General features: G+C 35.7%; 1 protein-coding gene and 1 long non-coding RNA gene across 4 annotated transcripts in view; one reads left to right on the top strand and one right to left on the bottom strand.

Annotated features, from left to right (window-relative positions):
- LOC309631832 overlaps positions 1 to 13,818 on the bottom strand; it is a 552,519-nt gene that overhangs the window by 92,818 nt on the left and 445,883 nt on the right. The window lies entirely within an intron of this gene.
- The window catches only part of SEMA3D (semaphorin 3D), a 209,716-nt gene that overhangs the window by 176,192 nt on the left and 19,706 nt on the right, over positions 1 to 13,818 (top strand). For all 3 annotated transcript variants that reach the window (XM_082398303.1, XM_082398302.1, XM_082398301.1), the window contains 5 exons: positions 3,939 to 4,161; positions 6,256 to 6,344; positions 8,183 to 8,224; positions 10,543 to 10,700; positions 13,528 to 13,592. In XM_082398303.1, the coding sequence (XP_082254429.1) occupies positions 3,939 to 4,161; positions 6,256 to 6,344; positions 8,183 to 8,224; positions 10,543 to 10,700; positions 13,528 to 13,592 (577 nt within the window). The remainder of the gene's footprint in view (positions 1 to 3,938; positions 4,162 to 6,255; positions 6,345 to 8,182; positions 8,225 to 10,542; positions 10,701 to 13,527; positions 13,593 to 13,818) is intronic.

Genomic DNA, 13,818 nt, shown 5'->3' with positions numbered 1-13,818 from the left:
AATTTGCATGTTTTACTTTATAAATAAAAATGAGACTTCTTTACACATTTAGCTTATTTTTCCCATTTTGCTAAAAATGAAAGCCCGGTTCAGTTGTTCCTCATGCCATGTCTTCCCTCGCACTGATCGTCCCTCTGATTTGTTTAAAATGAAACTGCAACCTGTAGAGAATAGCCCGAAGCAGCAGGGGGAGAAAACTTTTAACAGCTGTCTGGGACCTTGCCAAGGGGCAAAGTTCTCTCATTGGATAAAACCCATTTTTCTCCTCTTATCCATTGCTTCCCACTGCACGACTGAAGGCCCTCTGCAAACACGCAGACGTGCCAAGCATAACATGATCACACCTAGTCAGGGTGGCAGCCAGCCCTGGGAGATAGGCATGCAACCAGGGCTTATTGCCGCTGGGTTTACCCTTTCATCTCAGAGCTGCCTAGGCAGGTCCTTTTCTCTTCTGCTCTTGTGCTGGTATTGTTTCCAGCAAGATACGGACATTTTAGAGTTTTGGTAATAGCTTGCTCTTTTTTTTTTTCCTCCTTCATATTTTAAACTGTCTTAGAGTTTTTTGAAACAGTAGGTGGAGACACAGGTAAGTTCCCTGATTTATTTCTTACAGTCACAGGAGATAAAGTGATGGAAGTCAGACAAATGTTAGAAAGCTGGAAGCAGAAATAAATTGCCCTCTACAGTATATTCAGATGGACTGACTCAGCAGGTAGAACTTAAAGTACATACATACAGAGAAAAATTCATTAGATTTTTAATACCTGTGATGTATAGCTGCAATAGGAAAGTTTTCTAGGATTTGTGTAAGGAAAATAATTGAATATGGTTATTTAGATATAGCATTTCCCCACGCTTTCTCTTTTTCCTTTATGTAATTTTTTTCTCCTACTTTCCATTTACCTGCATAAGATACTTGGCATCCCAAGTTATTTTTAGACCTGTGTGAGATGCAGCTATGATATCAAAGGAAAAATTCCACTGGTTTTTAATATTTGGTTCAAACTGTACTATCTTAAACCTCAGGGAGTATCTCTACCAAATCACTTTCATTTGTGAAAGCAGAGTGGAGACGCGGACCAGAGAGATCACACACAGCAACCTAGAGGATAAAGATCTTATCCAAACACTGGCAGCATGCCATGAGGAAAAGCTGCCATATGAAAAAAAAAACATTTTCAAAGATCATTTTATAATAGTCAATAGAAGCCAGGTTTCCCTTCTCTTCTTTCTTTGTTAGATTTTATTACACTTAAACTTCTTTGTCAGAGGTGAACAATGAGGAAAATTATCATGTTTGTTTCTTTGATGAATGTTCCTAGCTTCATTCACCTATCCTTTCTCACATTAAAATTTCTTATGGTTTGAAAATTTGATATAAAAAACTGACTTGAATGGCACGATGTTATTTCCTTTGAAATATTGGCTACTGCATGATTATATCTACAAAGTCAAAAGAGATGTTTTTCTTAAGTTCGAGGGCTGTTTCAAAAATGTAATGCAGGCAGAAATCTTGCATTTGCTTTGATTTTAATAATAGGCCCACCAGATAGTACCACAGGCATTATAAGCTATAAGCCCACTATGAATGGCCTTTGACTGAGTCTCAAACACGCAGCCTGTAATTGGGCAAGAGCTTTGTATCATTTGAGCTCCGTATCCATTTTGAGTTACAGCTTAATCTACTTAATATAGAAACAATGACTGAAGATACAGACTTAGATCTTTAGACCAACATCCAGCTAGGAATATGATCAGTAAGTACCAAACGGCTAACATTCTAGGACATTTCTAACCTTTTTGGTGCAGACCTGGGACAAGTCAATAAAACTGATCAAGAAAAGATCAGTTTCTTTTCACATGCAAAGATTCTTATGAAAGATAAATATATTCTCAAGCTATTTATAGAAAATTATTAACAGATTCTTTTTAAAAGTACAACTTCTTTGCTATTTCTTGTAATTTAGTGAGCTATTATGATTTTATTGCTGTAAATTTGAGGTCAGGGTCATTTATTGTGACTAACTCCAGTATCTTTAGTTCCTTAAGAATGACGCTCATGAATGCTTTGAGAAGTACAATTTCGAGCCTTGACAAGATTCTAATTAGTGTTGGGTATAAGTGGCTCAGTTCAGTGGAGGTTATGTTTCAACTTGTCTAAAAACTAAAACAGGGAGAAAGCAGCACTTTCTTATAAACTTTCCTTAACATTACTCATTTTCTTTTCTATGCCTGCATCATACAGCTAAACTTTTCCATTCCAAAAGAATGTATTAGCCAGTTAAGAATTCAAATGTGGTAACAGCATTGTTCTCTCTGAGATAACTTACTAAATTACAATATAATAAAATCATAAAATAGATTTAGTACGTGGGAGGGGAGATATTTGAAGTAATATTTTGAAGGGATTTATGAAGTAATTCCCTTTTCATGTTTTTGGATAGAGGCACATTGAATTCATACCAGTGTGAATTTTTTACTTTTACCACCAGGGGGCAGGGTATGCTAACTATTGAATCAGTGGATGTCAAAAGGCGCACAAGAAGCGATTTTAAGACAGAAGTGAAAAATTCCCTGAGGGTTTCCCCACAGATCCTTTAGGGGAAGAGTTGTTGACTTGCTCACAGTAAATTTTCACGCCAGTTATGAAAAACTAGATAATTATGATATCAAACTATTAAAGCTCTTTTACAAGTAACTTTATGACATGTTGATTTGTTCCATTTTATTAACAATCATGGTTTTAATTTAAAACTGAAATTTTACATTAATTAAAGGAAATTGAAAATAATAATGTTTATAGATCACTTTCTTAATTATTTCAACTCAAATTTCATGTACCTTTGTAAGAAAAGAGCTCACTTTGGAAACTTTAGAAAATACAGGTAAATGGATATAATTTAGAAATCTTTTTGGAGAAACATTGAGAAGCTTTAATAAGCATGATAATTTGTTTCATAAGGTTCTCTTTGATGATCATTAGCCATTCCATCTGCCAACAAGCAAAGGCAGTTGTCTTTTGAGATCTGAGGCTAATTCAAGAAGAGAATAGTTCAAAAGACAATAGAAATATCTAGCATGGGGGTTTTGTATTTGGTTTTCTGAAGTCATACTTCTTGGAAGAAAAGATATGGATTGGAATTATCAATTTTTACTTGTGCTTATGCAACTGAAAAGTATTTCAAAAGCAAGAGCCCAACTGGACATTGATAAAAGATTTAAAATATGTGCACAATTAATGTTTTATTGAGGTATCAATGACATATAACATTAGTTTCAGGTGTACAACATAATTCGCTATTTGTATATATTGAAAAATGATCACCACAATAAGTCCAGTTAACATCAGTCACCATACATAGTTACAATTTTTTTTTTTTCTTGTGTTGAGAACTTTTAAGATCTACTCTTAGCAACTTTCAAATACGCAATACAGTGTTAGTAACTATAGCCACCATACTGTACATTACATCCTCAGGATTTATAACTGGAAGTTTGTACCCTCTGACCCATTTTGCCCATCCTGCACCCTCTACATCTGGCAACCACCAATCTGTTCTCTGTATCTTTGAGCTCTTTTGTTTGATTCCACACATAAGTGAGATCATACAGTATTTGTCTTTCTCTGTCTGACTTACTTCACTTAGCATAATGCCCTCAAGGTCCATCCATGTTGCAAATAGTAAGATTTCATTTTTTGTGTGGCTGAATAATATTTCATTGTAATAATTAAGAATATTTTTGAAAGCAAAAACTGGATTTATATACACTCCAGGTAAGCCACATTTATTTACATCTGTCAATACATGTGATTTCATATTGATCCTGTTGACCACTCCTTTAATATTATCAATGATAAGCCTTAAAAACTTTATTAGACGTGAAAATTTCTCAGATGTGTGAACAATGCCTTTACTCCCCTCCTCATTTCTTTTCAGTGTCCAAGCAAAACCTATGACCCACTGATTAAATCCACCCGAGATTTTCCAGACGATGTCATCAGTTTCATAAAGCGGCACCCTGTGATGTATAAATCAGTATATCCAGTTGTGGGAGGACCAACATTCAAGCGCATCAATGTGGATTACAGACTGACACAGATTGTGGTGGATCACGTTGTCGCAGAAGATGGCCAGTACGATGTGATGTTTCTTGGAACAGGTATGCTAGAGCCAGGTTATACCTTCTTTCACATGAATTTTTCATTATTAGACAAACAAAACAAAAACTTCAGAAAAGTTTACCAGCCAAAATCAAAATGAGTAACTACTAGCTAATACCCAGTCAGTGTTTTTTTTAACTTGCATAACATGTGCTTTTGATCGACGATCATACATATCTCCCAGCCTCCATTAGTGTTATGTGAGATTTCAAAATATACTACTATATTACGACTGCAATGTGCCTGCTACAGATGAGGTGCTCAATACATATTTGTTGAATGACTATGGACTAAAACAAGTAGGTAAAGCAAAGCTTCTCTATTTTCAAACTTCACATTTCCCTTTTTCTACAGAGATATTTGATAATCTTACCCCAAAGGATCCCTTCACCCAGTTTTGAGAATCACTGACTTAGTTGGCTTATGGTGGTTTCAAAAAAGTTAATCATTAATTTGTAAAGAACTTAAAGTAGAAACTACTTGATTATTTTTCCTGTCCTTGAATTTTGTGGATTAAGTATCACTTTTCATTATTAGAGCCCATTTTATTTATTTTTCTGACTGCCAACTCAGTAATTATAAAATGATTACCTTTTTTATCAAGGGAAAGAAATATTGCTTATTTGGTGCATCTCAAAAAAAAAAAAGTACTATCTAATAATGTCCTGTGAATTGTATTGGCAGTAAAGATAACATGTATCATTAAAACAAAAGCACTACATCCTAGATAATGTTATGTAATTTGATGGATCACGCATTGCATAAAGAAACAGAAATTTGATGAGTTATTAAGAAATGCACATTTTTATTGAAATGTTTTTAGGACTATAAAACAATTTTAGAATAATTTTATTTTTTAAAATATATTGGTTTTACAAAAGTTAGGTTTATTAGGAAGCGTCTGTGTGACAGACTCAGAGGACTTTCACGAACACCAGTTGTCAAACCTGATTATGTTGCAGATGGCAGTACCAAGGCCCAGGGAAAAAAAGTAATACTTTCAAGACTACAGAGATTACTACTGAAGCGTCAAAACATGAAATAATTAGTTTGTCATTAATTCTAATGAGCTTGCCCCTTAATTGCACTGCCCACCCAAAGCTCATTTCTAGTTCTTCAACATTTCAGGGTCAGAAAAGCCATTTAGCCACTAGGTGGTACTACCTAACTTTTACTTAGAAAATTATGAGGATACTAAGATAGATTGATTTTCAATTATGACATTCAGAAAATATATATTTAATATTTTTCAAAGATCCTAGAGTCATTTAAAAACAAATAATCCAGACTATTTTGTACAAATAGGATATTACCATACATGTTAACCTACTTCAACCTCTGTGCTCAGAAGTTTAAAAGCAACTATTTTAAATTTATTTTTATGTGTAAGTCAGTCTCTCCATTAATTTCCAAATGGGATTTTTTTCTAAAATGTTCTTTTGATCGTCTTTCTGTAATAACATGCCACCTTGTGGACTGCAATATATGATTAATCTTGTGTTAACAGTTTAGTTCTTTTAAATTGAACTAAAATAATTTTAGACAAAATTTTATTTTCTAGCCCATTAATTATATTTCTGTAAGTAAAATACATTTTATGAGTGAGCTACTACTTCCCCCATGTAGATAGATTCAATGATTTCTCTTCCATTTGTTAAGATTATTAAAAATATATATATTTATCTTTCATGGTGAACTGGATAAGTACTGAATAAATATTTCTTACATTGAGAGAAAAAATTTGTTAATATATTTTAACCTTTTAAATTAAGTTCCAAAAATGTTGTTCCTCTTTTGTTACCCTTTCAACTAATTTTTAAAGGAGACATCTCTATTCCTTGTGTTAGGAATACACTCTGAATGTGTGTCTTTTAATATTTTCTTTATAAATGTGTTTTATGAGCCGAAAGCTATAGTATTTCAAAAGGGGGGAATCATATACATTAAGCTTCACTTCTCGCATCGTCTGTTTAACCTGATTGCTTGAAAGGCATTGAAAAAAAATGAGGGGAACCATGTGAAGGTTGCTAGGAAAATGCTTAACTAAACATTGAAGTAGAAACAACAGGATCATGGGTAATGTATTTTTTCAGACATTGGAACAGTCCTAAAAGTTGTCAGCATTTCAAAGGAGAAGTGGAAAATGGAAGAGGTAGTACTGGAGGAGTTACACATATTCAAGGTAAGACTTAGGCCAGAGTTCCGGGAGAAGCGATGGCGAACTTGAGCAGTTCTTATATAGGACATGTTCGTATCAGTACGTCACCACTCTTTCTGAAGAAGTCTTTGCAATTAGCTTCTTTATTTTTCTTTTCCTTAAGCGAAGGAAAAAGTTTTAAAAGCAACTAAGAATGGGACTCATTTTCCCCTGCAGAAATATCACTGAACTTGGGGCTCCTGGGTTGCCCCTCATGACTGAGTTCTCTAAGCATATGTTCAGACAAATCGCCATGGTAGATGAAAGCCTAGGGTCTCTTTTACTATCCAGATGCTTTTCTACTTTATAAATTTTACTTTTCAATTTTTCTTCAGTTGAATTTAAGGAAACTGGAAGAGTGTATAAATCATGTGTTCCTGCATTTCTGTAAGGAATTTTTTTTTTAAAGTTGCTTGATAGTAAGTCTTTATGTGTGCTAAATTCCCCTCAACCACCAAAAGAGTTAGTAGATCTAAAATAAGAGTTCTCCAGATTTGGGGAATGTCCTTAGACTTTTAACAGTAGTAAATTTGAATTGTGGCATTCTTTGTAGATCTTCAATGAAATTCAATTTAGAGTTATTTTCTAAAATGAAATTAGAAATAAAATTGCATTTCTTAGAAGAGCTTTTAAAAAATATGCTGTCTTTTATACCATTTTTGTTGAGACAGTTTATTAAAATAGACTGTTTCCATGTAAACTTCTATTGCCTTAAAAGAGAGTAGAGCTCTCTGCTTTGAGGGGCTCAAGTTAATTAACAGGCTGGGTTCCGCAGGATCCTGTTTACATTGTGATGATAATAGTGGTCCAGGAGTTAACAAGAACAAGACCTGCTCTCTGGAATCTACCAGAAACAAAGTCGTGGGTAGTTCCTGAGGGAAAAGCCAATGTCAAATATAAGTGTGAACCCAGAGGGCAAAAATAAAGCCCCCATAATACACAGAGGCACATTAGACTAAGTCTATTCAGCGGTTATTACTGACCAAGAGGAATTGTTTGGATTCCACTGTTAAGATTAAATAATGACCCTGTTCGCTTAATTCATAGAAAAAGTTATTGGATAGAACTTTCTCATTTAACATTTCTTTTCATTTTTTTCATATATTTTCTTAAAGTTTTAATATCTGCTTGTGTTTATTGCTTAGTAAATATTGGCTGATGAGAAAAGAATAGTCATATATATAGAGAGAGACATAGACGATAGATAAAAAAATGTTTAAACATTCCATCCTTTTTAGTTTGGTAGCTTTTGTGTTCATGTTTTAAATTTTGTATTTTACGCATAGAGGCATGTTTTCTACAAATAAAACTTTCATGTCGTGAAACCATGTGCATCGTATCTTGCAGTGTTTTATAAAGAATATGCTCATCCACAAGAAGCACTATAACTTTTTAGAATTTTACTACTTGAACAAGTTTTTGAACTACTGATCTAAGTAAGAGCAGAAAGAGGCAATAAATAATTATGGAGATGTTCTTGTCAACACTAGTTTGAATTATATGGAAGCAGTTAAGATAAGCAGAGTCAGAAGAGGGAGAAACCTTGTGGGTAACCGGGACCAATTTTCAATGCAGAGTGTCTCCTCATACATTTAGGTAATTTTTCTTTAATAGGATTTAAAAATAACTATTTTGATAATTTTTATTAAGGTTGAATCACTACACATGGGAAGGAAATAGCAAACTTAAGATCTTTTTCTCTTCTATGTAACAGAGCCTTGAAGTTTACTCCAGTTATCCTTGGTAAAAGATAAAACAAAATATTGGCTACTCTAAAAGATTGTTCATGATTATCTTTATTAATAGTTAAATTCTATTTTCAGCATTCATCAATCATCTTGAACATGGAGTTGTCTCTGAAGCAGGTACTTTCTAATTTTTGTGTAAAAACTTAGCCACAAAAGAAAGATTATTTGAATCAAAGTTTATTTTAGGGAAAATCCATTGGAACTGGAAGTTAAATTATAAATAGTGTAAAAAGCTTTAGATTATTTGTTTCTTTTATAACTGATTATAGGGCATTGTTTCAGCCTTGCCTTAGGAGACAGGGGACCCAATTTCATTAATTGAATAATACATTCTCCCCTTCCTTTGGCTCTTGAAAATTGAGCTCACTTTCCTAGTCTCATGAGAATGTCATTCTGTCAAGGCTGTAAAGTAATTCATGTAGAATCCTAGCCCTAAACATTATAGATGGTTTTTAATCAGCGAGTCTAGGAGTTAGACTATGGACTGCAGTGGCAAACAGCCCAACAGTCACCTGGAGCTGGAAGGCAAAGGAGCGTGCTAACAAAGTAGAGCAATAATGGAGCCGTGTTCTAGGGAGACGGACAGGAGAGGAGCTGGTGTACAAGGGAGCCAGGGGAGCAGGGAGAGACAGGCAGCTCGAGCCATGAAGGATGCTGCAGGCAACCAGATAAATAAAAAGAAGGATGGGATGGGGAAGCATATGCCGAGTAGAAGAGGGGACCATTTGAAAAGGCGTGAAGAGTGAAAGACTAGAACTCACTCTAGTAAGTTTGTGTACAACTGGAGCAGAAAGCATACCTGCACTCAAGGGGCAAGGAGGCTAGAAAGGAATCTGGGGAGGTAAGACAGAAGAAGAGTAGACACATCCTTGCATGGATGCCCTCCTGAGAAGTTTAACAAGTTTATCCAAGACAATGAAAACCTTTAAAGATTTTAAGCAGGAGGGTGTCATGATAAGATTTTCCTCTTAGAGAGAGCAGCCTGGTGTGGCAGTGTGGAAGAGGGATTGAGTCCTGGGGTGGAGGTGAGGGTTGCCGGAAAACAAGGGTGAAGCCAGCTGAAACAGTAAGGACACTTACAGGTCATCCAGGAAGGAGATGATAAGGACTGAGACAAAGGCAGGGGCAGTGGAGAGGGAGGAGGAAATGGATTTGAGAGTGCTGTGTAAGAGAACGGAGAGATAAGGTGGCAGACCGAGTGAGGGTGAAAGAAGATTCAAAGACAACTCCCAGATTCGTGATGTGGGTGACTGGGATGGTGTCTCTTGGTCAAGGTAGGGTAGGAAGACTAGATTTAGGGGAATCAGTGTGTGCGTGTTTATGTTGTTTTCAAAATCACTCTGAGTCTTTGTACAGGAAGAAGAGTAAAGATGAGAATCGCAAAGAGGGAAACCCAATGTTCAATGCAAAGAAAGGAATCATCCAAGGAAACAGAAGTCTTAGGCAGAAATAAAGAGGGAGAACAGGAGAAAGGGAAGAGACTTTCAAGGAGGCTTTAGTCTTACTGGTATCAAATGCTATGGAGAATTATATAGTAAAATAGTAAACAAAGTCCACATTTAGCCTCCAGGAGGTCTTAAGTGGGTGGTAGGGGTATAAGACAGATTTCTATAGGTGGAGTTCATGTATGTTATTTGTGCCAATATCTATTTCTCAGATTTTTTTTTCCTCCATTTAAAGTTTGGCATGTCCACTAGACTTGACCGTAAGTTACTTGAAGGCACAGACTATGGCTTATTCACTTGTTATCATCGCTCCCTCTGCCTCCACCACATACCCTCAAGTGAATACATGTAGGGAGCAGGGCATTACTTTCAAAATGTGATTGTATTTGCTGACTTTGTCAGTATCCTGCAGGCTTCCACGTGTGATACAGCATCCCACAAACCTCCTAAATACTTTCTTCACAGTGATACCAAACACCTTCTCTCTCACTTATCACTCAACTTCCTTCAGGGATCCGTACTTCATTAACAAATGAAATGGTTAGTTAAAACCACAGGAAAGTTTTTTATACACCTCTTTTCAGTCAACTCTTATATAAGAAGCCATGGCAGGAGAAGACCATCAGTGTTGCCTATAGCATCTGTGCTTGATATAATCTACCAGAGTGTATTTTCAACTACTAACAAAGAATCTGACATCTTAATTCCTCAGTCTAGCAGCTGGTTTTTGACCTTCTTAAATTACTGCCAAGGTTACTCTAGCTCTCTAGAATGCTGTCCAATTCTGTGTCATCATCTTCAAACCACCATCCAACCAGGGACAGAAGACTGACTTATCTTACTCTTCCTTATGTTTCTGTGCAAGTGTTTATAACGGGCAGGGCACCTGAGGAGACAGATTTAGGTCTGTGATGTGGTATTCAAGAAAGGGAAGTTCTTAAGACTCGTCTGAAAGATGCTTCTAATGCATTTGTTTTGCCTGATTTGCAGCAACAGTTGTACATTGGTTCCCGAGATGGACTGGCTCAGCTCTCCTTGCACAGATGTGACACTTATGGGAAAGCTTGTGCAGACTGTTGTCTTGCCAGAGACCCCTACTGTGCCTGGGATGGAAATGCATGCTCTCGCTATGCACCCACTTCAAAAAGGTGAGAGGCACATCAAATTAAGATGAAGCCTTGCTTTTCACACAATGAGTATCTCACACGAATACCTTCTCTTGTAGTTTAAAGAGAAAACATATAGAGAACATGGTCTGTGGTAGGAATATTACAATCTAAATGTTTTATTAGAGTTTTTCATACAGCTAAATTTTGAAGGAGGATAAAACAGAATGTTCTGAAATCCGGCAATGTGGAGTCTTACCAAACTAGTTTTGTTTGATGCACAGCAAGCCAAACGTGGAGATGCTAAGATGTGCAGCAGGGAACGGGTTTATTCACAAAGCAGTCAAGCGGGGAGATGGGGAAAACAAGTCTCAAATTCCCCTCCCCACAGGCGAGGGACTGAGGATACTTATGGGAGAAAGCTGAGGCGTGGGGAGCCTGGGGAAGGTTAATTGGAGATAAGAAAAAGGTGAGGTAATCATCGTTCTGCGCAGATGCAACTAAGCTACAAGCTTCTTCCTGGGATGCCTGCCCTGAGGGTGGAGTTTTTGGCCTCTGATGTCAAAAGGTCACTGGACACTCCCACATGCCCAGAGGGAGGGTCAGTGGTCCTAACCAGTCTTAACCGGCTAGAGCTCAAACTGAACATAGCTGACTCCCAAGTTTCTAAACAACTTGGGCAAACATCCTGTTTAGGTTACCGGAGGCTTGGAGGACACACACGTTTTTATAGCAACAATTAAAGCAAGCTTGATTAATGAAGGCAGGTTACAGGTTTCATGGATTTAACTGATGATAACCCTCGGTTTCAGAGCTTTAAAAAATTCTGATAAATTGTTTATATCCTTTCTCTTCATCTTTGTCAAAAAGCATGAAAAGTTTGCTTTCTTTACTACTCTACCCTTTGTACATTCTTCCCTTCTTCCCTTATTTATAAATATGTATATACTCGTAATTACTGTTTTACAAATAATGTATAAATACATGTTTTTGTAACAGTGTAGATGATATACAGCCCACAGCACATCCCAGTGATTCTGTATAGTTTTGCTTTTACTCCAACTTGACCAATTTCTGCCACCCAGATATGCTTAAATATCCAACTACATCCTGCTGTTTGTAGTTTATTGCTTTATGTGCTCTTAAAAATAATGCTATTCTGGGCCAACAGTACCCAGCTAGGAATTTATTTTACACACACGGGCAAAAAAGTACCACAGATTATATGTTTGATGTTCATTTCAGCACAGTTTTCAATAGCATAATTATTGGAAACACCCTGAATGCTCATTAATATGACTGATGGTGGCTGAGTATATTAAAATATTATTATTTTAAAGTGTGGTTTATAGTAACACTATTTTCTAAAGTATTGCCCAAAGTATATTTTATTCTAGGTGAAATGTCAGCAAATTGTATATGGTATTTTTTTTTCATCTTTAGGTCTTAACAAAATAAGATAACAGGTGAGCATATGTTAGTCCCGCTACTACATATGCACTTTTATTTTTTTGAAAGTTTACTGATTTGTCAAATTGCAAATCTAGTGATCACAGATTGAATGTATAGTACAAAAACAGATACTATTCCAAGACCTTTTTATATTCCCTGAAATCTCTGAATTAAATGTAAGTGGGGAGATACCATTATTTCAAGTTTAAAGTAAAAAGTCACAACATTTTTGTTACAGTTTTTGACAAAGAATATACTCATCCTAGTTAGTCTTTGGGGAGTGCTTTTCTTTTCAAGAACCTGAAAAACAAGAATGCTCATTAGTTGGTAATGAACCTTCAGTTTGATGAATTGATCCTGTTCCTTAAGAAGCCAAGATTTAAAAACATGCTTGACCTTATGTACCTTATACCATCATAATTTTTTCTTCTTGTATTTCTCAAGACTGTATCTCTGATCTTGCAGACAAGCCACTGTGATGTTCTCCCTTACCTAACACTGTCCATGGGAGCCAAAAAATGTGTATGATAAATGAATCTTCCACAGGGCTGTCATCTGGTCAGCATTCCCCTTAAGGAACACCCTACATATCACAGAATGTTTACTGTGACATCTAGGATCTCTGATGTGGCAACATAAACTAGCCAAAGCAAATGAAACTGTACTCCGAGTGTAAGACTTATTTAACTTAGATGTGGCAGATTTTTTCTTTTTTTTATGCAGTAGTTACTATTTCCTCTTAAGGAAAATATGTGACAATAATGTACAAGGCCATTATTTTATTATTATTATCATTATCACTACTCTCAGAGAAACAATGTGAACTATGTGTCAGTAGATAGAAATAACATCTAGCCATTCATGCCATATCAAACTTGTACTTCTGTTTCAAATGATATTTATCTCGTTGTTTAATCACATCAATATAATAATGAATCTTCATATGATAAGGCATTTTGTATTTGTGTGTACTTTCTTACCCACTAACTAAAGCTCTTTTATATCTTACTTTTCCGTTGGCTGACTGAAAAAAAGAAGATACAAATAGTTACCCCCATAGGAAGTATATAATAACTGGATTGTATTTATATTCAACCTATTCTGTTGAATAATTTGTCAAAAGTCAGAGAAAAAGAAAACTGTGGTAGTTAAATAAAATTCAGATCATCTTATTACCAAAACAGGATTTATTCTGGAATAAAATTCAGATCATCTTATTACCAAAACAGGATTTATTCTGTTAGGACTCTACCACTAGTATTATTTGAATTGATGTTAGAGTGATTGGAATATTGACCTGCATTTAAGTTGAGCAGTAAAGCATAATTCTGCTTCTGCTACTGTTATGAGTGTTAGATGTAGACTTTGTATATCTCAGATATCATGCTTGAAGTTCTATTTAATCCCTTTTGCATAGGCGAGCTAGACGCCAAGATGTGAAGTATGGGGACCCAATCACCCAGTGCTGGGACATAGAAGACAGTAAGTATAGGTTTAATATGCTTTCCTCTCACTGAAAATTTTAAGCCTGGTCTTTGTGTGTCTTTTTTATTATACGAGTTAAAACACCTACTCATTTTGTGTAATGCTTGTGTTCTGGAAAAGCAATAGGAGGTTTTATAAATCAACCCCCTGTTCACGTGCCTAAGTGGTAATTCTTTGTTATATTGTTATTTGCTTCATATGGCTTTTAAAATTCCTATACCTT

Source organism: Balaenoptera borealis (genome assembly GCF_965194805.1).
Source record: "Balaenoptera borealis genome assembly, chromosome: 7".
NCBI classification, from domain to species: domain Eukaryota; kingdom Metazoa; phylum Chordata; class Mammalia; order Artiodactyla; family Balaenopteridae; genus Balaenoptera; species Balaenoptera borealis.
Note: the sequence above shows the minus strand (reverse complement) of the source record. Positions and strands in the feature narration are given on the sequence as shown.